Source organism: Homalodisca vitripennis, chromosome 2 (genome assembly GCF_021130785.1).
Source record: "Homalodisca vitripennis isolate AUS2020 chromosome 2, UT_GWSS_2.1, whole genome shotgun sequence".
Classification (NCBI taxonomy): Eukaryota; Metazoa; Arthropoda; class Insecta; order Hemiptera; family Cicadellidae; genus Homalodisca; species Homalodisca vitripennis.
Genome location: NC_060208.1, coordinates 40,872,097 through 40,897,851, shown reverse-complemented (window position 1 = coordinate 40,897,851; position 25,755 = coordinate 40,872,097). Strand labels below are relative to the sequence as shown.

Sequence of the window (25,755 nt, the reverse complement as noted above, 5' to 3'; positions counted from 1 at the left end):
ACGTCAACTCCTACAAATTAAATTAATATAAACAACACACATTTACATTTTTATTCGATATCTAATGCCATTGCATTGAAACTGTACCGTTTTAATACTTCTAGGAAACTATCAATGAATAAACATTTGATTCATCGTGCTATTTTTATACCAAGATGGCATTTATATTTCAACGATTAAATATCAAGGAAATAACAAAATATTACTAGTTTAAGGACTTATTACAACAACTTTACATTATTTTATAAATAATAATAACAGTACGTACATAAAATTTGTACAAGTTTTCATTAATTTGAAGAGAACAAATTAACACTATAATCCAAAACAAAAATATGATTTAATCTAGATGAGATATTAAATATTTTAGCTCTTACAAAACATTGTTAGTAACTACGTAGAAAAACAATTATCCTGTAAGGACTAGATTATTATTATCATGACAAAATAATGTTTTATATTAAGTAGTATTAAAATATATTCATTCCAGTTTATGCATGATTCGATAACTTTTGATTTTATTGTAAGCAATGTATAAGTAATTACGAATTATGAATTTAATTTATGACAGTCGTTTAATTTATTTATTTATAAATATATATTTAATATCGTGTTATGCTCCTTAAATAATATTATGTTGAGTAATATCCTAGGTTTCATTGTATTATTCTTTTTTCATGTTTTTATGACTTTGTATTTTTATTTTTTTTCAGTAAGCTCTTTTGTGTTTATTTTTCTGTTTTTATGTGAGTTTTATATATTTTTGTTTCTAATAATAGATTAGTACACTTGTTGATAAATTTGTTACTATGGACTTGTTGAAGATGTCAATACTCATTTATAGACAATATAAGATTAAATTGTTCTTGTATGTACTATTGTTTGTTTGTACACAAGTGGTTCAACCTCACTCAGGTTTTTGAATGTCTTCTTTCGGCGGTACATCGTTCTTCTCTTCGGTTGTCACTTCTCCAGCGACATTAACTAATTTGAATTCCTCCTCTGCAAATCTGACTGAGTTGGACTTCGGTCTGGCGCGGGGCAGGAAGCGCTGGACTACGGGCGAGAAGAGGTGGCGGTCCCGGGCGCTGATTGGTGGTGGTGTGGTAGCTAAGGAGACCAGGACCCCTACCACAACCCCGACCAGACTACCCAGCAGAGTGTAGTGCATGTAGGATAGTCGGTAGATTAGTGCAACGCTAGGGTCTGCTACCACAGGCGTGCCGTATCCTCTGTAAGTCTCAAGTCGCGACATAACCCTAAAACAGACATACAATTTTGTTAAAGATGGATATTTATTACATTTTTAATTTTGAGACCATTCTTAAAATATTTGGTCTCGAATACGTGTTAGTAAGCGAGATAAAAGAATAAACCCGAGTCTTGATAAACATTTAAACGTTAGACAGGCTGTCCACACTTAAAGAATATTGTTAGTTTGTATACAAGTGCCTGCTAAAACGGTATATAATTCGCAATTTCTGTTAGGCAGGCCAAGCCCAGCAATGTATAAACTAAAATTTTAGGTAGTTTATACATCGTGGTCATACTAGAGTTCCTCTTTTGTCTTTTGTAAAACACATAACTAATTATAGAACAACGGAAATTTAGTACAAATTTACACTACACGGTACTAGTATTTAACCAAGATGCTCTCCCATACTCAATAAAATATTTGTTTTAGGATATCCCACAATCCCGTACCCTTGTTGGCTATCGTGCAATACTAGGTCTAAAAATAGAAATTCAGTTAATAATGTTTAATCTAGCTCTTCTTGTAAGCAAAATTAATGAAATCTCTGAACGTGCTTTAATTATTCAAATTTCTAAGAATAAATTTATATCGAATAGAAGATAAACCACTCCCCAGTTACATCACACATGATATTAAACTGAAGAAGAGGCACCGTGGTAGGTTTTTGTACAGCTTATTTTAAATAAAATTATATTGAACCGTAACATTCTTGGTTATTATTTTTGAATAAAAAGGAAGCGGTTCCATATTTAATCTTCATTTGCCCATTTGAAGGCTATAGATACGCATGGAGAATATAACAGAGTAAGAGGAAAGGAATTGACGAAGTACGAATAATTAACGTTACTGATGAAAACTGTCCAGTCCAGGCAGGATGAGATCTAAAGTTTATTAAAAGTATGCCTGTTAATCTATACGTACTCAAGGTCTCCAGTGTAGTTGAATGGGCAGAGATCGACACTGGTGTGTTTGCTAGGATACTTGAGTTCTCCAGTAGCGAAGAAGTACTGAGTCCTGCCGACAAGCCAGGACATCACCGCCAAGCTGCTGAGGGCCCCGGCTATTGCTCCCTGTACAGGTGTCTCAACATTTTTAGGTTCTGAATATTTAGGCATATAAAGGAACATTTGTATTACTTATCTATGAGCAAGTTAACATGATTATTTCTTCTAAGGAAATTAAGTCTTTTGGAGTAAAGGGAGGGTATTGTGAGGAAAAGATCAATAGCCTAGAACAAAACTGTTTGTAGCTTTGCCGTTTCGCTCCCTATAATCACTGTAACCATTTTGTAACACCTACACTTCACCTTCTACAAAGTTCTTTACTTTGCAGCACCATAAAGCAAAAAGGTCAGCAAGGTCATTTTTAGTAAAGGAAGGATAGGACAGGCGCTGGCATCCATTAAATACACACAACTCATCTCTCATACTTGGGAGATTACCTGATCACATGCAGTCCCTGCAGCTCTGGTGGCATTTTACCACATATTCATATGTAAGGTCCATCCACCTTTTGTGGTAGGGTGACAGAGTCGTATTAAGAGGGTTGGAATGTCTTCGTGTTCTTCAGTAGTGTTAACATTTGGAGAACAATGTAATTTACAATACGTATATAAGTTACTTATTGGTACTCGTATGCAAAGGTCTTTCTACTCAGTACTGAGAGAAAACGAACTGCTCTCTGTTGAACAATAAAGATCTTTAAAAATAAAGTTTGAGTGTTTGAACCTTATACAAGAGTATCTAATACGATATTCAGTAATGAAAAGAAATAATTGTTAGCATATACGAATTGCATCGATTAGCTAAGTTGCAGATCATCGCTGTTACGTAGGGATAAGGCTACGCTCTCTAACTGAGAGACAACGGGTTCGATTCGGTTTGGTTCAGGGATTTTGGAGAGGAAATACAAGTTTAAAAAAAGTTTCTTTGGACCATTTCCCCAAAAAAACCTGAAGTATATTTAATTAAAATGCGACTGTTGTTGAAAAACTCTCTTAAAAATAACAAAAACAAAATTGATAAGATCAAAAATTATGATCAAAATTAGTTCCTAGTGGTATCAAAGCATATTTTTGTTTTATAATACTGGAGTTGATGATAATAGTTGGAGATATAGCTCAGTTTCGTTTCAAAAATCAACACAAGTAGTCTTATTATTATTTTAATATAAATGTAAGCTTGCATAACATAATTATAACCTTGTGTAAGGACAATAAAACTTCTTAAGATTATAAAGTACATTACGAAAATTAATCATAATATTGTCTGCTTGAATTTTAATTGAAATTAAAAATAATGCTATACACCAGTGAAGTTATTTTGTGCCAATTGACAAATGTAAAAAAAAACAGGGTTTATGAGTGAGATTGGACCACCGGATAATCGGTACTGTCGGAATCGCCGATGAATGATCGGGTAGTGGCGCGGCGTTACCCATAACTCACGTCCTGCTGTAAAAACGGCGATTAGTACCAAACGGCGCGGCGACTGTGCTCGTGCGTACCATTACCTGAGGTCACTTTGCCCATTCAATCAATCTTTATTGTTCACACAACAAAGCTCTCTTTTCAAAGCCATTATTGACGATGAAGCATTTAAGGTAGTAGCATAGTTTAAGAGATTGTCTATCATTATATATTTCCAAAATGTAACACTACTTTTTGTACGTAGGCGCTCTGCTCAACACATTACAGGCAAAAGAGAAGTTTAGTGGGTGTTGGAGCTGGAAGAAATATCGGTACATCTAACATTATGGTGGTTTGGAACTTCTACAAAAATACGATAGAGGGTATTTGCTGTAAAAGAAGAGAATGAGTAGGTCTTACGGGGCTTCTCTGGGCCACAATGGCGTTTTTTATCTCCTAATTTCACTGGCTGGGATTTCTATGAGATATAGTTGTGTAGTGAGGTAGTGTAAATTTTCCAGTTAGTTATTGTTTTACTCTATTTTTTATAGTATTAATACTGGAGCCAAGTTGGCCTGATTTCAGCTAAATATCTAGTTATAGATTAATGCATAATGGCACCTTCAATTAATTTCCGTTTTGAAAAACAATCACTTCATTTTGTATTATTTTGGCTTTATACACTCTTTGAGATGGTTTTAAGAATAGTAATGTGGAGCAATTATAGAATTTTTCATCGTTCATGTGGAGAGTACATGTATAAATATTGTATAAAACAAAGCCAACTGTAATCGCTGAAACTTGTGTTGCCATCAAGAAGGGTTGTAGCTGTATTATATTTAATTGTTATCAAGTTCCAACATAAGATTTAAAATCAAAACAAAACTAAAAAGCCTGTAAATGTTGGCAACGTACACAATCGATCATAAAGTGTAAGTGCATAACTAGAACGGATTGTCTATTGTTCTGAGGTAAAAAAGTCAACATTATCTGAAGGAACACTGCATGCAGGACACAAGTCGACGTATTGTTCAACTCAACAGCAGTGAAACTTATCGTTAGCCGTTATCTCTCAAGGTTGACAGTAAAACACGTCTGTACATGATTTCTCTAGATGATTTGATCTGCGCACTGTGTCTCGAGATCCTGAGATTCTTGATCAGAATCCCTAGTTTCCTCAATTTTATTATTCCATAACCCATACTGTTCATCGCTAATCTCATAGTTTAAGGAATTCTTTCCAGATGGCGCAGTGAAACCTTTTGCTGCCGGAATTTGAAACGAGATTTAAAAAAATCTCGTAAGAAACACTGTTTAAAGAATATGAGTTCCTCTACAATGCTTAATAATTGAGATAAAATTATTCTTTTTTAAAACTTTGAACTTAAAACCTCACGATGTAAATAACTGAACTTATGGAAGAAGTTTGAAATTGTTGATAAAAAAATATCTTTAGTCCACGTTTTGAAGAGTTAAGATACAATTTTTACAAACGCCATGAAACCTTGAAACGTTTTGTTAATTGTCATATATATGTGACAGTTTCCGAACATTTGTTCGTGTAGGTTTGAGTCTTACAAATTGTACTCTGTTGATGGGTTCGTTATGTCAGTATGTTCAAAAGTTCAAAACGGAACGTGTTGTAGATTTTATAACGAAATCAAAATTAACTGTTTGGATCTGAAGTAACCTTTGCCTATGTGTGCCAAGTAGTTTTGTGTCAAATTATGTCAATAAAACTAATAATGGTATTGCTCTTTTCAAAGAGCGAGAATAATAAAGTTATCCTTTATTTTACAAAAAAGACCGATCCCCTTTTAAGCCTTATTCTGTCCGTTCTCATAGCCCACTAGCCTGTGCGAGGATCTTATCAAACAGAATAAGGGGGAGAGTCGATACAGTACAAGGTCGATGGTACTGATAAAAAGTGCAACGGTTACAGACAGGATTCGAACCTGCGCTATCTCTAACTCAGACTCAATGACCAATTAATGTCTTAGACCACGCGGCCATTGGCACTCCCTATAACAAAGTCTACGCCTAAAATTATTCTAACGCTGATTTATTTTAATAGTTATTAATTAAATTATGTTACATTAAACAGAACTTTTAAAATCATGACAGGCTGATCATTATGTTACTTCAGTTACGACTGAGTGAGCATAATTAAATAAATAATTTCTTAATCTATCGATTTTAGGAAAGCCTATGTTGTGCACTTATGCAGTTCAAGCCGGATCTCAACTCTTTGTTTCATTAAAGTTTTATTGTTTGAGTTGAAAATACTTACCTTTGAGTTTGCTCTAGGGATGAATAGACCCAGGACGAACAGCGTCATCAAAGCTCCGTTGGTGATCCCGGCTAGGCTCATCCCCATCTAACACAAAGGTTTCGGTTACACAACACAGCATGCATATAGGTAAAAGCCAAGTTTAAATGTGCAGTTTTGATGAAACACAGTGAATCCTCTGTTATATAAGTATACGGTGGATAACTTACCTTATTCTTAAAAACAATGGTAAACAAAGATAATCATGAGAGCATATAAATATTATGTTGATGATTAGGGTTTATCAGTTTTGTATTGTTATTAAAATAGCGTTGCTTGTAATCCTTTTCCGTATCTTTTACTTTTTAATGTAAGCAGTATTAAATAGATAGCTCATTTGTGGTAAAAATAACGTCAGCATTAGTCGGCTGTGTATTTTTAAGTTTATAATGATGATTATCATCTCTTTTTTACGTGCAGTCGTTTTACAAACTAATATTAGTGAAACGTAAATTTACTCCTTTACAGAAGAAAATTTTGTTTTTACCGACTTCAAAAAACGAGGTACTATTTTAACATTTATTCCAATTGTTCCAACAGTCTTCAATAGTCTCCCACACCTACCCACCTGAAATATGCTGTCGGTCTTCTCCACCAGAAGCACCAGAAGGACACAGAGGAGGCCCAGGAGTAGCGTGATGACTTTCATAATGAAGGACTGTTTAGCTTCTGATTGCTTCTTCCCTCGGTAGATAAACTCCACAATGTCTTCATACAAAGTACCGGCCATTGTGTTTATTGACGAAGACATGGAACTGCAGAAGAAAAGAGCTTCGTCATAACTAAAATCCATTACGCTAAGACAGTTTTAGAATCCTTATAGAATGCATATACTACAGTATACGCTTATTTTTTCAAATTCTATTAAAATTTCACATATCATAACGTTCACATGATTTAAAATCTATCCTAAATTTGATTTAACTAAACCCATGCACTTATATGACTTACTGGGTATTTTACACGAGAAAACCTTTCTGGCTCCATGGTCTAAAATTATCCCATAATTAATACACATTTATATTATATGCGTACGAATTTATACGAAATTGCTTGGAAGTCGTATAGTGAACTGATAACAGCTGGATATAACGGTTATAATAGACTAAGTCTGTTATATACAGGGTTAACCTGGGTTTGGTCCTCGGCGTGAAGAATTGACAGCATTTATGACTTCTGAGTTTTGCTATCATGGCTTTAATGGCACGCAATACATATCGTGAACCTTCTCATATAAGAAATATCCAGATCAGTCTAGGATGAAATCTACGGTTTCATTGCGCCTACAGGATTAATTTGCAGAATTATTTTATTCATGCGACTCAACTTCCTCAAAGATCCTCATCAAATATTTTTGGTGGATGGTTTGTTTCATAGAACACCCATATACATTTTTAATTCAGATTAGCGGTAGATAACTAACTGATTTTGTTCCTTGAGATTTATTTGGCCATGTATATTTACTCTGGTGGTTCCCTTCCTAGGCCTCATATGTGTTCACAAACCCTTCTGAATTAAGGCTATCTACACTAACCTCTTGCACAAAATTGGGTAAGATCCATTTTTAACCTCAAAGGATCTATAGCAAATTTGCGGAAACACGATAGTTATTTGTTTAAAGTTTATTTTTGACGATGGAAGGATTGTGAAGGAAACAGGATTTTCCGGACATTTGCCATCATAAAGTGAAAGAAATAATCAGCAACACTACATTTCGAGATCTACAATCTGATCTCTTCTTCAGGTTGACTAAGATAACTAACCTAACACATTTTGTTTACAACCAAATTACAAACTAAGTTAAAATAAAAAATCATACCAGAGCATTGTGACACGCCTGTGTCAGGAATCACTATCACCATGTTGTGTGTCAACTTCACAAACTCTAAAACATGCACCTAATAGAAAAACTTAACACAACACTAATTATTAAAACTTAACTTTTGAATACAGGTCACAATACATCTGCATTCGTTGCCCAACAACCTACGTCTGACCAGAGGCCATAGTAAAAAAAAAAACACTATAGTGTCACTACTTGTAGAACATCCATGCAGAGAGCGTGAACCTCCGGCAGGAATTGACGACGTAATCGTGATACATAGATAGAGATGTATTCACAAACTCAATGACTTTGTTTGATCAGAGCACCAGTTCATCAGGGATACAACTTTAAATCAATAAATAAAATAAGACAAGAACACAAATTTGTTACTTACCTAAGCGCTGCACTAAGGACACCCGACACGAAGAGACCCGCCAGTCCAGGGTAGTTGCTGGTGACTTCGGTCACAAAGAGTGGCAGCATTTGTCCCGTCTTCTTTATTTCCTGCAGTCGGAATATTATAGTTGTTAACTAGATTAAAGGATTAGGGGAGAACGCAATGCTTATGTTTTATTAAAGATATGGCGATACTCACTACGTAAAAACTATTTGGAGAAGTAATTAATCACACCTGAGGTGTTAAACAGTGTACAGACAATTATTATAAAAGACAAACCACCAATATATTTCTTATGTGAAGAACACAGGTGGTTTACAACTAAAACAGACTTCATAAATCGGGAAAAATAAATAGCAGTGTCATGGATTGTACTGGACTAATGGGACAGTTCATTAACAATTTTATATTGAATCAAACAAAGTAGGCAATGCCATTTTATGAATAAAAGTACCTGATATATGAGCGAGGAATAAAAAATAAATAAATAGAGATAATAATTTTTAAAATGAAGCTCCACCAATATTCTAACAAAATATAACTCATTATACAATTTAAAGGTGTAAAAAGACCTTAGGGTCTTTAAATGATGCAAATTTGTAAAATATAAAAGTATATCGTAGTGCGATTCTGCATAAACCAAGCTCCTCCTAGTTTTTGAAACAATTCTGATAACGTGTTAAAAGTCAGCTTAGAATCTATCAGCAAGATTAAATTCTGCACTATGCATTTGTAATTTTGTTGATCCTACTGCTTTCCCCATAGAATAAAAACAAAGAGGTTCTATGTTTACAAAACAATACCTATGTTTTGCTTAGTTTCAGGAGCATTTTGAGTGCATTACACATTATTATACTGCAGAATTATTGACTGATTTCTCCATAAACTGCAATCTTGTTGATTAACATGGCAGTTCAGAACAGATTACATACAGTTATCGGCAAACTGCAAGAACAATGAGAACCCCAAATTGAAGCTTTAAGCACTCCTAAATTAAAAAAAACGGAATAAACCATATAAACTGGTAACTTAAATGCGTTTATTTAAATATTGGATTTGATAAAGTCAAGAGAAATACTAAAGCTGAACTTTAATATTAATTGATAATTGGGGAGCTTTAAAAAAGCTGAAGATTTTTAATTTTTAAGTTACAACTTCCTCTTTTTATACAAAGCCAACTGTTAACATAATGACAAATTTGTGACGAATGAAATATTTCCATGAATGTGTACGCAGATTGTACCAATAAAAATTGGTTCTGCATTAAAGAGTTCAAATGAATTTTTGAAATTTTTCAATTTTTGTGTGACGGTGATAATGTAGTTGAGTTTTAAAATCCTTCACGACAGAATGGAGGAATGTTAAAGTTTGAAAATCATTACGTTCACCATCTCTAATATTTCGTACATTTCCTTGCCATCCGAAGATTTATCGGCGAATAGCTATTTAAAATTGGTAATTTAGCATAGTGTGATAACAAGTATATTATAGTTCTGAATCATAAGCTTCTAATTACTGTGAACTTATCGAATATTCAAAAATTTGGTTTTTTTAATATATAGACAGATCCATTGAGAATCATTACATTTTTATGACAATGATCTAAGCTGTAGAACCGCTTGTTTTAAAATTGTTTTGGTAAGATTCAGATAATTATCTTAAGCGTGCAAAAATGCTATGGCCTAATCTGGATTCGAACCAGGATTTCTTGGGTAATAAGTTGAGACGCTAACCACTCAACTATCAGACACTGCAAGGACCCCTTTAAACTAATAGGTTATGAAGCTTATACTTAACAACGTACTCCAGTCGCAAAAGGGTCACAGCCATGGTATCTGGCGTAAAGTACCATCCCCATGAGGACGGTCGAACCGTGAACAAAGGTAATTCCTATGGCAGACCACCACATAGCACTGGAAAAAAAGAATGAATAGTTTCAAAAAGCGCTAAACATCTGTTGTAAGATTAATAAAATGCCAAATAACAAACATGTTACTTAAATTTAGTATTACTCTTATAGGCTGAGCGTCAGCAAAGCATATCACTCGTAACCTAATATGACAGAGAAAGAGATTATAAATTGGACCAGGAGAACATCACAAAAATATTAAATTCTTCAGATAGAGGTTGGGCGAATGAAATCAGGAGACTTCTAAAAACTCACATTACATCGAATGGGGAAATAGTTTACGAAATTGAAATGTGATGTACTTTTAAACTTCAAGTACAACATGATAAAATCCTGTAACTTTAGATTAATCAGAATATTCCTACTAGTATTACTTGGTAAATGTATAGATGTTAATAGGTCACTAAATATGTGTTTTAAATTAAACGAATTAACAAGTAGTAGAGGTATAAAACCAAAGAATATACGGGTTAATATGATGTGTAAAGGTAACAGGACAAAATTATTTTACATTGAGATTAGAATGCTTAAATTACAGAATGGCGGTTGAAAATAGTAGCCCAATCTCTAGCCGTTGAAAAACATCAGTGAACTGATGTAGAACATCAGTCAACTATACAGCATAAGATAAATGTAAAACATCAGTGAACTGATGTAGAACATCAGTCAACTATACAGCATAAGATAAATGTAAAACATCAGTAAACTGATGTAGAACATCAGTCAACTATACAGCATAAGATAAATGTAAAACATCAGTAAACTGATGTAGAACATCAGTCAACTATACAGCATAAGATAAATGTAAAACATCAGTAAACTGATGTAGAACATCAGTCAACTATACAGCATAAGATAAATGTAAAACATCAGTAAACTGATGTAGAACATCAGTCAACTATACAGCATAAGATAAATGTAAAACATCAGTAAACTGATGTAGAACATCAGTCAACTATACAGCATAAGATAAATGTAAAACATCAGTAAACTGATGTAGAACATCAGTCAACTATACAGCATAAGATAAATGTAAAACATCAGTAAACTGATGTAGAACATCAGTCAACTATACAGCATAAGATAAATGTAAAACATCAGTAAACTGATGTAGAACATCAGTCAACTATACAGCATAAGATAAATGTAAAACATCAGTAAACTGATGTAGAACATCAGTCAACTATACAGCATAAGATAAATGTAAAACATCAGTAAACTGATGTAGAACATCAGTCAACTATACAGCATAAGATAAATGTAAAACATCAGTAAACTGATGTAGAACATCAGTCAACTATACAGCATAAGATAAATGTAAAACATCAGTAAACTGATGTAGAACATCAGTCAACTATACAGCATAAGATAAATGTAAAACATCAGTAAACTGATGTAGAACATCAGTCAACTATACAGCATAAGATAAATGTAAAACATCAGTAAACTGATGTAGAACATCAGTCAACTATACAGCATAAGATACATGTAAAACATCAGTAAACTGATGTAGAACATAAGTCAATTATACAGCATAAGATAAATGTAAAACATCAGTCAACTGATGTAGAACATCAGTCAACTATACAGCATAAGATACATGTAAAACATCAGTAAACTGATGTAGAACATAAGTCAATTATACAGCATAAGATAAATGTAAAACATCAGTCAACTGGGCGTCCCCAATTCAGCCTGTATTTTGTGCCACTCTTCCCTGCTTTTCTGAATATCTTTATCTGCTTGACAGTCATGTCACTGAAAGCGGAATGCTTAATAACGCTTAAATGAGGTTACTCTCCCCCAATTTCAGGGTTCTCCAGAAGTTCTTTCTTTAATATCGAAATATCGTAGGCGAAGAAAAAAATGAAGATTGTTTCAACCAAAACACAAAAGTAAAGAATAGTCAAAAGTAGTTTATAGGTTTTAAACATAAAAACAAATAAATCGAATCTATAATTTATATTTATATCGAATCTATATTTATATTAGAGAATAATATTAATTTTCAAACAGGTTGATTCCCATTGTATTGATTTAGAAGAAAACTTTGCTGTTTGTTACATTTTAAATTCCAGTCAGTAAATATTCGAACCAGAAAACTAAAAAAGAAATTGTTTAGTAAAATAAATTAATCATAAAACATTATTCACAAATTATTATTCAGAAAATCTGTTCATAATGAAATGGTACTTTTTATAATTGGTAACTATTTATAGAATACCCAAATTGAAGTAAACATTATTATATTACTCTAACTAACTCAATGATTGTGGTAGTTTGATTGTCGTAGAAACTACACACTAGAGTCAAAGATAGTTTTAATAAATTTGCACAATATTGATAATTAACGTGTAGCGCATTGTTTTGACATCCGGTATGAATGAGGAGTGAAAATAACTCAATGATTGTGGTAGTTTGATTGTCGTAGAAACTACACACTAGAGTCAAAGATAGTTTTAATAAATTTGCACAATATTGATAATTAACGTGTAGCGCATTGTTTTGACATCCGGTATGAATGAGGAGTGAAAATAACTCAATGATTGTGGTAGTTTGATTGTCGTAGAAACTACACACTAGAGTCAAAGATAGTTTTAATAAATTTGCGCAATATTGATAATTAACGTGTAGCGCATTGTTTTGACATCCGGTATGAATGAGGAGTGAAAATAACTCAATGATTGTGGTAGTTTGATTGTCGTAGAAACTACACACTAGAGTCAAAGATAGTTTTAATAAACTTGCGCAATATTGATAATTAACGTGTAGCGCATTGTTTTGACATCCGGTATGAATGAGGAGTGAAAATAACTCAATGATTGTGGTAGTTTGATTGTCGTAGAAACTACACACTAGAGTCAAAGATAGTTTTAATAAATTTGCGCAATATTGATAATTAACGTGTAGCGCATTGTTTTGACATCCGGTATGAATGAGGAGTGAAAATAACTCAATGATTGTGGTAGTTTGATTGTCGTAGAAACTACACACTAGAGTCAAAGATAGTTTTAATAAATTTGCACAATATTGATAATTAACGTGTAGCGCATTGTTTTGACATCCGGTATGAATGAGGAGTGAAAATATGCTAGAATATAATTTGAAGGTGAGGTTGATATGATTTAACAAAAGGAAGACAAATACCTTGTCCGAAAATGTTAATAAGAATCTAATCTAGGAAAAATGTAGTTTCTGCTACTTACCGTTTTACCTTCTGAAGAGAAGGCATTGCCAGACATTTCTGGGTGGAACCAGCATTTATAGCCAAATATGCCAACCAATTTCCTAAATTTCCAATTGTCAGGGTCCAGAACGAATTACGCACAAAAGGTGAAGGCTCCATGCTGAGAAAATTAGAAAACAGTAGTAATAAACGGTAGTGGAGTATCTGAAATGGTTTTTGGATTCATATCTTATGTTTAACAAAGCGTATTCACCTCTGTTTAAATTCAAAATTGTCTTAGCTATCAAACGTAACATGTAATATCCTAGCTGTTATTATTGAATTACATTTAAAACAGTGATTACTATTAACGGACTTGAAAAACTCAATCCGTCCACCCTCTTTGTTTATGGCGAAGATGTTGGCTAAACCACCTAGACGGTCGATTCCCAGGTAGGCGATAAAGAGGATGGCAGCGAGCGAGAATAGATTCTGGAGAGCGTCTGTCCACAGCACCGCTTTCAGCCCACCCTGAACAAAATTTTCATGCTTAATGTACACCACATAAAATTACTATATATTCTAGTAAACGATCTATAAAGGTCGTAGGACAATTCTTTATTACTAATTATATTCATAAATAGGAAAGCCTATATGGACAAGCGTTGTGCATAACATTTACAGTTTTTCTTTCAGAAATGACGTTAAATAAATATTGGACAGCTTGAATAGCAAAAAAAATCGTAATTACATTACAAATGGATTTGTATAATGTATTACTAATTTGAAATTTGAACTGCGAAGACGATGATTTTATGAACTAATAATTGAACTAAATTAATCCTCAACAAACAATAAGTTTTAATTGAAATAAACCGTATAAATGTTCTCTATGGGTGTAGGCGATGGTCGTTGAAAAATGTAGGCCCGAAATATGTGAAGCCTCTTTTCCCAACTTTATGTCTGATTTTACGAAAGTTTAGAAGATTATTGCACAAATTACTTTTAAAACATTTATAATTTCACATGTTCTTTCTAAACATTTCTAAGTCTAATTTCTTAATTTTAGTGATGAGGTATCATTAAAATTAGATTACTTTTAAATTTTAATATTAAGAAAATTTAAATAGCAACAGAAATGTATTGTTATAATTGAGAGGACTTCTGCCAGAAGTGGTGTTGCAATCGGATTTAGGTTGAAATAAATTTTTACAATAAAAAATGTATTTCACGGGCTCTTATACCTTACACAAAGACTTGGTTAAAGTAAGTTATTTCAAATTTACCTTGTATGTATATGATGATGATGTATATGTATGATGATGATAAACTGAGTATTATTATATATTGTGCAATGTCTAATTTCTTTAAGTAATATGTCATCAGATAAAATGCAAGTCACTTAGTTGCATATCAAATATATACTGTAACAATCTTATCCTCATCTTTAGTTAACCTTTATTTCATATGCTAGTTTACAAAATTAATTATGCCAACTACGCGAACTAATAAACTAGCGAATAAATTTTAAATAGGCCATAAAATTTGATTCAGATTAAAACGTAAATTCACACTTGGACTGAATCTGGAAACATCTCAATTTTATATTTTCAGATCATTTTGATAGTAAATTATTATAGAAGTAAATTAAAGAAGAAAGATATCCGAAATTAGTTTTCAAAGTCTTTATAGTAGTAAACAAAGAGATGAACACAACAATAAGCAAAGACTTGATTATATAAAAACTATATTCTTTGTACTTTAACAGTATCCAGCTCGACGTGAAGTATATTTGAATGTCATTGAACTTTTACCAACCAAGTTATCCTACTCATTTTTGAATAATTATACATAGTAACATGTTTTGTACCGTCTGTCACAAAAAAATCATGTCAACAACATTGTAAAGAAACTGTCTATAAGCAAATGAAAGGTAAAAGTTAGCATAGCTTACAAATGTTGTGTAGAAGATGCACACTGCACAGATTAGAAAAGCTGCACAACAAGGACTGACAGACCTGAAACTGAACATGGACTAAGTTAGTAAATACATAATTTAAAATCATTCGTTTTGCACCTTGCAATAATCGTTTTTGTTATATTGCAGTAGATTCCAAAATAATAACAGGCCATTTTTGCTTGATCTTATAATTCTAGCCTGAATTCTCCATTTCTTCACGACTATTAAGCATTACTTAAGCATTTTTTGACAGCGAAAAATTGCAATAGCGCATACTTAGCGATCAGTTCCACTCGAATTTAGAAAAATAATCTAATAAAATAAATAAATAAAATCTCCAACAATAGTTTTTTTATATCCGGAAATTAAACATCTGACAGCGTAAAACCCTAATTAGTATCCAAAAATTTAAAAAACTCAACAAAATATTGTATAAGCCTACTATAATTTAAACATAATACTTGGATTTTTAAAAAGAGGAGTTATATATTTTCAGAAAATTTTGACCATGTTTAGAAACATAGCTTAAAAATTTGTGTTTTATGAACACACACACACACACACACACACACACACCACACACACACACACACACACACACACACACACACACACACACACACACACACACACACACACACACACACACACACACAAACACAAATACCTACACACTTTACAAACATAATGATAATAATACCTTTATAACATTTTTCATAGTGTACATTGTCTTGGAATCGTAATTATAGATATTGTCCAAGTCACACTGATCAAGCATTTTCCATACATAAAATATCCCAGAGACACCATAAAATGCTTTAGACACGAAAAATGAATTTAAAACGAGTTTTAAAATTATTTGTTACAATGTTAACACCTTCAGAGTGATTGGTTGATTAATTTGATTCCAACTTGTTGTGATAGATATTGAGTCAACGTCAATTTGAATTGAATTCTAAAGTGGTGAAATATACTGGTGAACATCTCCACCATGTATCAAAGGCGCACCCTGATCTGTAGTAAAGACCACCTCATACATATACAACGACAAGACAAAATCAACCAACTCCCCAAAGGCTTCCCACCACGATTCTCTGTAATTGGACTTGCCACTGATTCTGATTGCTTTTTTGTGGTTTGAAGATCCGTTTTGGCTTTTTGACAACTCCCCCAAATCTCACTCTATACACAAAGTGAGAGTGTATGAGCCATAGTAGGCAATTTTAAAAATTTTGGAGAACAGAATTTCGCTAGGTGGTGCAAGGCCACGCTTGTTCTAAAAACAAAGATTAATGGAAATTTGATTTTCCCGTGCGAGTTACAGTACTATAAATTTACGTTAAGGAAATAATTTTGAAAACAAATAATGTCAACATTTTACATATCCAACACATGTATTGCTTTCGAATATATTCTATATTTAATATACTTCCATCTGCCTAATCCTATATTTTTCACCTTAGCAATGAAGACATATTTGATTTAACTTTCGATTATGATATTTACGCTTTTGCTAATAACGTTTTGAGTTCCACAAGAGTAAATGATCTATTATATAAAATCATTTGTGAAGATCATATGAATCTATTATATAAAATCATTTGTGAAGATCATATGAATCTATTATATAAAATCATTTGTGAAGATCATATGAATCTATTATATAAAATCATTTGTGAAGATCATATGAAGCTGTACACGATGAGGTTCAGAATAAAGTCTTTTATTGCATTGAAAAAACATTCGAGACTAATAATAATCGTGGATCTGTAACCTCAAGAACTAGAGGTATTAAGACTAGGCGAACTGAAAATCTTGTTTGCAAACTGCCTTTGTCTAATTATGTTTGCACGAGTTTTAATGAATAACGTTTTAAAATTCATTCACAACCATTATTTATAAAACCCACCAGTGCTTTTGATTTTAAACAAGTTTTCTTTGAAGTAAAAGGAAATTAATTTAAACATTTAAACTTTGTTAAAATTAAGAACTGTTTGAATAGACTGATTAAATGGTTTTAAAATTTTACATTAAATCACATTACTATTAATTTATAAAGTGTATTGTGTGTTTTAACATTATTCAACGATGAAGTTGTTTAATTATTCATTAATCATCCGAGATGTAAAAATACCTAATGTTGTATAATACTGAGAAAAGAAACAAGAAAAACTTTATAAATAAATACTCGTAGGAGCGTTTTAAAAATGAGATATTATTATTAGGGATGATCAAGTTGAAAGATTTTCCCCGGGAAGTATGCTATAAATCCTACTAAATATATTTACTATAATACGTAATAATATGATAATTAGTTGTTATTTTAGAGTTTGAGCTATTTGGCACATCCAGAAAGGCTGAAGAGGAGGTAGTTGCCCAAACCACCTGAAAAGTAATAAAAAAGTACTAAAAATATATAAATCATAAACATATATATTTAGGGGTAACACACTTATATTAGTTACTTGCGAAATACGAAATATTGATCGATTCAGTGGTCATAATGAGGGGGGAGAGGTTCGGGGTTGGAGGACAGTTCGCCCAATGAATGGAAATACTTAGAAACTATATCGTGGTAGTCATAATTTGGAAACTTTTCATTATTAAATTAGAAAAGTTTTTGCTATAAAAATATTTGGAAATATGATATAAACTTTAGTTATATTTTAGATATAACCCCTCCCCCAATTAAAATCCTGGATACAGCCCTGGAACTGTTCTACAATATTTTTATAACTGTAAGTAGAAAAGTGTTATAATGTTTTTGTAACTTCATCAGAGTCAGTCTTGGCCGGATATCGAATGCGAGGGATTGATAACGTTATCTCTGCGTTTCAAATGAGCCGATACTGCTATCATGTTACCTAAGGTGATTGATTGCAGCCATTGTTTCCACTCATCTATTGTTGATATCATCCCTTCCAGGCCGCATTGTTACTGCGCCTTCAATTGTTATTGCCGGCGCAATTAACAATCTTTCCTGCATTGCTGTCATCGGCAAAGTATCGCCGGCGTCACCAAGCTGATCTCACTAACCTTACAATTGGCAGATTTATTGTTTTATCAGACTGTTTTAATTTAATTTATTGTTAGTTTTACTTCGATTATGCATGTTACTCATTTACTTTTTATTGGAATTATTTAAGAGTTTATTATAATGTAAAACTATTCAAAACCATTTTTATAACTATATATGACTACGAGTAAACTATATACTAGATAAACTTTGACGTCAAATATTTTTCCGTTACAAGGTCACACGAAATACTCATAGTTACTAGATGAATATTTAAAATTTTAATCATGACATTTTAGAGTTTAATTAACACTTTTACTGTGGCATCAAAACAATTAGACCACGTTCCCTGAGGTTACTGGTAAGTATTGCATTCCATATTTATTTAGTAACAAAAAATACTAAACACTTTTCTAAAGTCGACAGTAACAAACAAGAAGTGGTTTCCTTAAATGTTAATGTGCTAACGGATGAAACTAGATCACAAGGCTTTCAGGACAATTCAGTGATTTGTTGTAAAATTGAGGGATGGTGTAACCCTGACGATTTGAAGGTTTTAGGTTTAAGAAGTTTTTTAGTTGACAGCCCTTTAAAATGAACTTCCTGAATACAGGAAAAGTAATTTTGGCCACCCTAAGTAAAATTATAGGAATATAAAATAGTACACTTAGGCAATCTTTTAATTAGGCACAAAATTAAAAACAGTTAAAGATATATATATATATATATATATATATATATATAATATATATATATATATATATATATATATATAATTTTTTATAGGGTGTGCATGATGACTTATAGCATCAGGGAGTGACATTTGTAAAAATGAAAATATGTACTTAAAATAAATTAAATTTATTTAAAACATAATATACTTACGTTTTGAATAAATAATTCGTAAATTTTTTAATCCGAGAAGTTATTTATGAATTTAACATGAAACTATATTTTCAAAACCCTAAATCAATTTTTAAACCACCTAATAAGTTTAGGTGACAGCGGTTGTGGAATAATGTAAAGCAATGAACAAGTTTATATATATATATATATATTACATATTACAGTATTACAATATTATTACTATACTCTTCCTTCAAATGTTGAAATCAAACAATGGATTTGAAATAAACGTTAACTAAAGCTAGTCTGTATAAGTTATAAGCAGCAAATTGCAAATTGCGAACGTTCAAAGTGTTTTTCCTTATTTGCACTAGTGTCGCGTGCTTATTTTCCCTTGCACAGAACTATCTCGCTTGCCTGGCCATGACCTACTTTCCCGCTTGATGACGTAATATCTACAAACGATGTAAATATAAAGGTTTTGCTTATCTTAGATTTGTTTTTTATTATTCCAGCTTTTTTTAAATTAGTATTAAAGGCCATTATTTCTCCAAAAAATATTATTATTAGTATAAAAGTGATCTTGGTGCTGTGTCTTTACTATTAGCTATAACCAGGAAAGACCTGGTTGTCTCAATAAAGCACAGATATTGCCTGTAGTATCTCGAGTATTATCTTGAGCGCAATGTCTTATACATGAAAAATTGTATATTAGTGTTTATTCCTAAAATAAGGTTATTCACTTCTTTTGGATAATATTACATAGAATCCCACGTCTGTTCTGTTGGATAGCTGAAAGAATTTACCAAATATCGAACTTTATTATAAGATATGTTGTAGATTCTATTTAGTGTAAGCTAAGCTATTATTATTTATTATTTTGCAGTATAATTACGTAATCACCAAGGCGCTTTTAACTCATGCTGAAATCTGGTATATTTATTTATTTTGTAAAAGTAAAGTAAACATGTTTTATTTTACCAGAAGAAGTTATGGCTAAGAATCCCCCGCTAACACTTAACCTGAGGACCAACGGCTTAAAGGGGACCCAAACAACCACCAATGGCCGGGCAGGCGGGGCTGCTTGCAAGGACAAGATCACTCAGCGGGCACCCATCCAAGCAGCAGCCACGCTCGACATTGCTTTATTTAGTTATCTCGCGATAACCGCCGTGCACTGCGCCATTGCACAAAAATATATATTCACTTTCTAAAAGGATTATTAAGACGTTATATATGCTTTAAACAATATTGTAGTGATTTTTTTAAAAGAAATATGACAACACAACGTGGGTAACGAAACTCTAAATTTAATTTTTAAACACAATTTGAAACTCGTTGCCACTATAGTATGAGTAAATTAAATTAGTTTACTATATTTTGAGTATAACAAACTTACCTTGGTTGAAAACTAAAGATGGCACGTAAATTATTGCAGGCATGTACACTATCTGAAAACACATTTCAATATGTAATAGTGTGTAATGGATTGGAGTTCAACACATAAATAATATATCCAATTTGTCACATGCAAACATATGTAGCATTAAACAGTAATATTATTTGCTTTGTTTAATTTATTCAGCTAACGTTTTCCTCACATTTAACCTTTAATGTCTACTCACTATATTTCATCTGTATCGGAAAATGTTCCTTTCATCATATACCACAATTAAAAATATCTGTAAAAGTAGAGCCTGCTCTTTATAACATTTTTTTGATAACATATAGGGTAATATATTTATAGTTTGCTGAATGTTATAAAATACTAGCTGTTTCCCGCGGCTTTGCACGCTTTTCGTACGCTTTTCCCGTGTATGTGAACTTCTGGTTTAATTCAATTATATTTACAACGCCGATGTAGAGTTTGTCTTGTGTTGCAACGATCAAGAAAATATGTTTATGTTTATAGACATTGTGCACGTACATGTACTTTATTATAAAGTGATCTAACACTCAAACTTTAAGTTCAATCAGAAATGGATCTTAAAGACAACAACTTAGCGACTTCAAATAGTGTTTAGCTATGTAATATACGTAACTGTCTCGTAATTGCAGTTTATAGTGTGCAGGCGCTTTGAAACCTTTTATAGTGTGCATGCGCCCGCTTGGTGGTGAGTTAAATCAATGGGCATAGCTTATAAACCTTTCTTCGTGGGAAAATACGTATACATACAAATTTTCATAATGGTCTGTCTAATATTTTGCGATTCCATAAAGGACAAACACACAAACATTCATTTATATATATATATATATATATAATATATATATCAACGTAATATATGAAATAATTGTAATATAACGTTACAAACTTACCTGAGAAATCGTAAAAATGAGGGATCCAAGTACTCTGGTATCATGATTGAATCTCAGTTCTAAATACTGAAACAGTAAATAAAAACTGCAAGTTGTAAAGACACATTAAATAATTGCATGGATGAATGAAATCAAATAGATATCTTATCATATTTGTATAAAAATGTAAGTTTAGTATATTAGTAAATTATTTGACTTTATTGTTATACTTGCCTGTTTTTTTCCATTAGATGTCTATATATTATATACATTTTTGATATTTAATTGATATATTATTTAGAATATTTAAAAAGATTAATGAATAATGATAACCATGAACAAACATCATAACGTAAAAGCATTTAAAATTTCACCACGAGCTCAACAGTTTCAGGCTTCTAGCCCACCATTTTAGTGGGCTTATGTCATTTCCCCAAATTTCCCCCAGCCTGAGGTGTAACTATTGAATAAATAAGGGTCTTAACGAAGATCTTGTTAGAAGCCTCAGAATAATTAATGTGGCGAAACAGGACTAGTTGTGCTGCGAATTTCACTCAATATTTATAAGCGATTCTTGGAAATATGTCATCACAAATTTAAGGATGTAAAATTTGAAAACATTACTTTTGGACACAAATGGGTTCTGGTTATTGGCCCTTCAGATTGTTTGTTGAGATATGAATTTATTACATCATACGAGTAGATATTAGACCAGCAAAACAGTCGAATAAAATATTGAACAAAATAAACAAAATATGTTTTTTAAGAAGGTTTGAGTCCAACCTGGCTTAAGAAGTATTCTTACCATATTGCACTTCTTTTAACATATTAAAGGTCTTTGTCCGATATAATTCACTATATCAATGTAGAGTTTAGCTCCAATCTGACTCCTGGAATCCCAGCGAAGTTTTTTAGGTCTCTACAGGACGAACATGACTCCAGACTCCCGGAGTCAAGTCGTAACAACGTCAGGTGCCAGACGCTGCTGTAAGATGAAGGTGAATTTGAGCAAAACTTCGTATTCACAATTAATCAACCCTTCCCACATAGCTACGTTATACGTTATAAACTAGTTTTAATCGTTTAATATTTTTCAAAATATTTTTTCAATTTGATATATTGTCCCGATACAGAACTACATCCTTCTATCACTAATTTAAGAATAACTTACGACGATTAGCCATCGAGATAAATGTTACTCCATGGTGGTCCACGTCAACTTGAGCTTGACGCAAAGAGACAGGACCTTTGCGGATTTATATTTTAGCGGTGGATATTTAAAAATGTCTCGTCTATGTCAAATTGCTAGATGCCATTTATGAAGGATGGACTACATCAAGATGCCGACCTTTGTGAAGAGAAACAAAGATCATCAATGAATTAGGTGATAGATAGCTTGCGCCCTTGCAACTTATTATGTAATACGATCTTTATTAATCCACTGTTTTAATATATTTAGTTTAATATATTTTATAAGTTTTTTTTTAATTTAAAGATTTATAAGATAAACTACACGTCAAAACAGTGATTACTGCTAAGCAAAGCATTTGCTGCAAAAGAAATTTCAAATTAAATCCCTTTTTACTTCATCTTAAACGTATTATTTAATTTATCGCTTCTATTTAAGTTGTATGAGTGCATTTGGAGAATGTAACAAAATCAAACTTGAATATCCCCAATAAGAGTATAAACCATGCATTAGATTAGTCTACCTAACGTAGTAATATAAAATTGCTACTATAATTGTAATGTTAACATATATATATATATATATATATATATATATATATATATATATATATATAGAATATATATATAATACATTAATCAGTTTTCAAGTTTTTTAGTTGATAATTACTTAGATCTAACCATTAATCTTTCATGTAAGATAGTAACTTAACTGAGTAAACCGGAAAGTAACAACAACCACTAACCATAGTTAAAAAGATTAGTTGTAATTAAAGTTTAATAGGTGGTATAAACCTCATAAAGCGTGTTGAGCTGCAAGTTGTAGAAGACAGGCAGGAACATGGCGATATTTATTATAGGAACCACCATATCCGACAGCATCACCACACTGTAGAGGGTGCCGTAGGAGTAGACCTCTGCTGGGTTACCGACTAGGGCTATACCTGAGATGTTACTGTGGGAAACAACAATTTGAATGTAGATTAAAGATTTTACATATATGACAAAACCTGATCAATTTTATTGAGTGCTATAAGCTACTTTCAGTTGAACATGTTTGAAATACAAGAATGGCAATGCTTAGTTGATACAGTTAAGAACTATTCACATTTTTCGTTTTAGAGTACCAAGTGAACTCAAAGGACTGCACTTGGATTACAATTATTTAGAGTTGTTAATTGCTGTTACGGACTGAACTGTTACAACTACAATATACGCATATAATTTCACGTGATGAATATATATGTACGACAAATTCAAATCAGCATTGAATCTATCAATGACACATACACACACATTAGTATATTTCACATTTGATTTTTATTTTCCGTAAAATAAATTGTGATAGTCCAAAATATCGATAATTGATGAAAGTGCAAGTAGGCATGTGTGTTAGTAATTACACGTTCGTGCTTTTGTGTTTAGACGCAGTGAGCATTGGTGGTGACTGATTTCGACCAAATTAGGTGTAGGACTGTAAATAACAAATACATACCTGAAATCGTGATAGGCACAGAATATGTCTTGACTTTATGTTGTGATGGCTTTTCCACAAAAGTTTTGCTTAATAATGTAATCTACATAGAAACCTTTTATTTGTGATTTGGATAAGTGAAATTTTGTTTTGATTTGATCACCAAATGAACACAAAATCATATTTGCTCCACGATTATGGTGGAAAGCACTAATTGCGTCAGCGGGGAATGACTTATAATAATAATGAATTATATGTGGCATATTATTATAGCCTAGTGTCTGATATTGAGAAACAATTTAAGCTATATTAATGTTCCAACATTAAGTAAAGTGTGCGAATTGATTGTGATTCATGCACACACAAACACACACACACACACACACACACAAACACACACACACACACACACACACACACACACACACACCATTAAATGTACCTTCATCTGCAGGTCAAATTCTCCTTTCTATCCTCAAATGTTGTTTCTAAACTAAGGACCAAAAAATCAGTCCTTATGATTGATTATTGGAGCAAGATAAGAAAGTAATTTTTCTGTGTGTTACTTAGACTTCCGGCCTGTGGCAACATCTTCGACAGGCTGCCAGACACTGATGGTAACAAACGATAAATATCCTCTAGATCAGCTCCCAGATAGTGCTTACTTATCACGTAACATATTATAATTCTAGAAGTTCCGATTGCAAATGGATGAGAGAGCTGACAAATATTCAACCATTTGGATAGATATAATTCTACAGAACACGATTGGAGTTCCCAACTCAGCTGACTTCTTGAAAGTCTATTATTTTAACAGCCATAAGATGTTGACTGACCATGACGGGAATATTACTACTGATATTGGTTTAAAACTGATTCTTAGTAGTATTTTATAATTAGAACAATATAGAGAATTGTTTTAGAGTCAAATAGCCGTATATAAAAGTTCAAGATTTGGTCGTAGCTAATGGAATTTGACCTATATGCGTAACTGTTCTCTTTTTTAAATTTTTAGTTTAAATTAAATATAAAAAATGTCCAAACAAAAGCGATCACACAATGTTCATAAACATCCTATAACTGTTTGTTATTGTGCGGACGGTTAAACAAGATGTAAAAAAACATATTAGGGCTGCCTGATTTTCGCATATAATGTAACTTTTCTACAAGATTCTGAACAAATAGAATAGTTTTGTTGACATACTGACCTGGCTACTAGTGACATAGTGACAGGGAACACTCCCATCTTCCTGCCGCCCAGCATGTACTCGCTGTAGGAGTCTTGGCGAGACCAGAAGGTAAAATACACTCCGATGACAAGAGACAGCAGCATCATCAAAGCCACCACGAAGTACTCTTCTGGGCCGAACATGGCCGGTCCTTCCTCCAAGTCCTCCATTCAACAGGCGTTTTTCCTGTGAAAATTCCAGCTAAAGATAGAGATAAACATATAACGTAGCTATGGTAGGAAGGGATGATACAGCTTTTGGCATCTGACGCTGTCTCAGACTTGACTCCTGGAATCTGGAGTCATGTTCGTCTGAAAAGATCCAAAGAAAGTCGATGAAGAAGAAGCTCAAAGCGAAACATCCACATCGTTTCGACATCAGAGACACTTACAAGCAGGTGAAGTGGCAGTCTCATTGTCTCATCAGGTACACAATTGAGTGCACTACGATGTGATA

At 32.5% G+C, this 25,755-nt stretch overlaps 2 protein-coding genes across 2 annotated transcripts; both read right to left on the bottom strand.

Moving 5' to 3' along the window:
- Nucleotides 1-130: 130 nt before the first annotated feature.
- Nucleotides 131-13,814, bottom strand: LOC124353826 (sodium-coupled monocarboxylate transporter 1-like). Its single transcript, XM_046803847.1, has 8 exons — nucleotides 13,665-13,814; nucleotides 13,329-13,469; nucleotides 10,018-10,126; nucleotides 8,211-8,320; nucleotides 6,560-6,746; nucleotides 5,953-6,039; nucleotides 2,177-2,325; nucleotides 131-1,259 (listed from the first exon to the last, which is right to left on the bottom strand). The coding sequence occupies exons 2-8, from the start codon at nucleotides 13,466-13,468 to the stop codon at nucleotides 908-910; spliced, it is 1,134 nt and encodes a 377-aa protein (XP_046659803.1). The 5' UTR covers nucleotide 13,469; nucleotides 13,665-13,814; the 3' UTR covers nucleotides 131-907.
- Nucleotides 13,680-25,478, bottom strand: LOC124353827 (sodium-coupled monocarboxylate transporter 1-like). Its single transcript, XM_046803848.1, has 6 exons — nucleotides 25,279-25,478; nucleotides 23,392-23,551; nucleotides 21,430-21,495; nucleotides 20,510-20,561; nucleotides 15,243-15,312; nucleotides 13,680-13,819 (listed from the first exon to the last, which is right to left on the bottom strand). Exons 1-5 carry the CDS (start codon nucleotides 25,467-25,469, stop codon nucleotides 15,275-15,277), a joined length of 507 nt encoding a protein of 168 aa, XP_046659804.1. The 5' UTR covers nucleotides 25,470-25,478; the 3' UTR covers nucleotides 13,680-13,819; nucleotides 15,243-15,274.
- Between the last annotated feature and the right edge of the window lie 277 nt (nucleotides 25,479-25,755).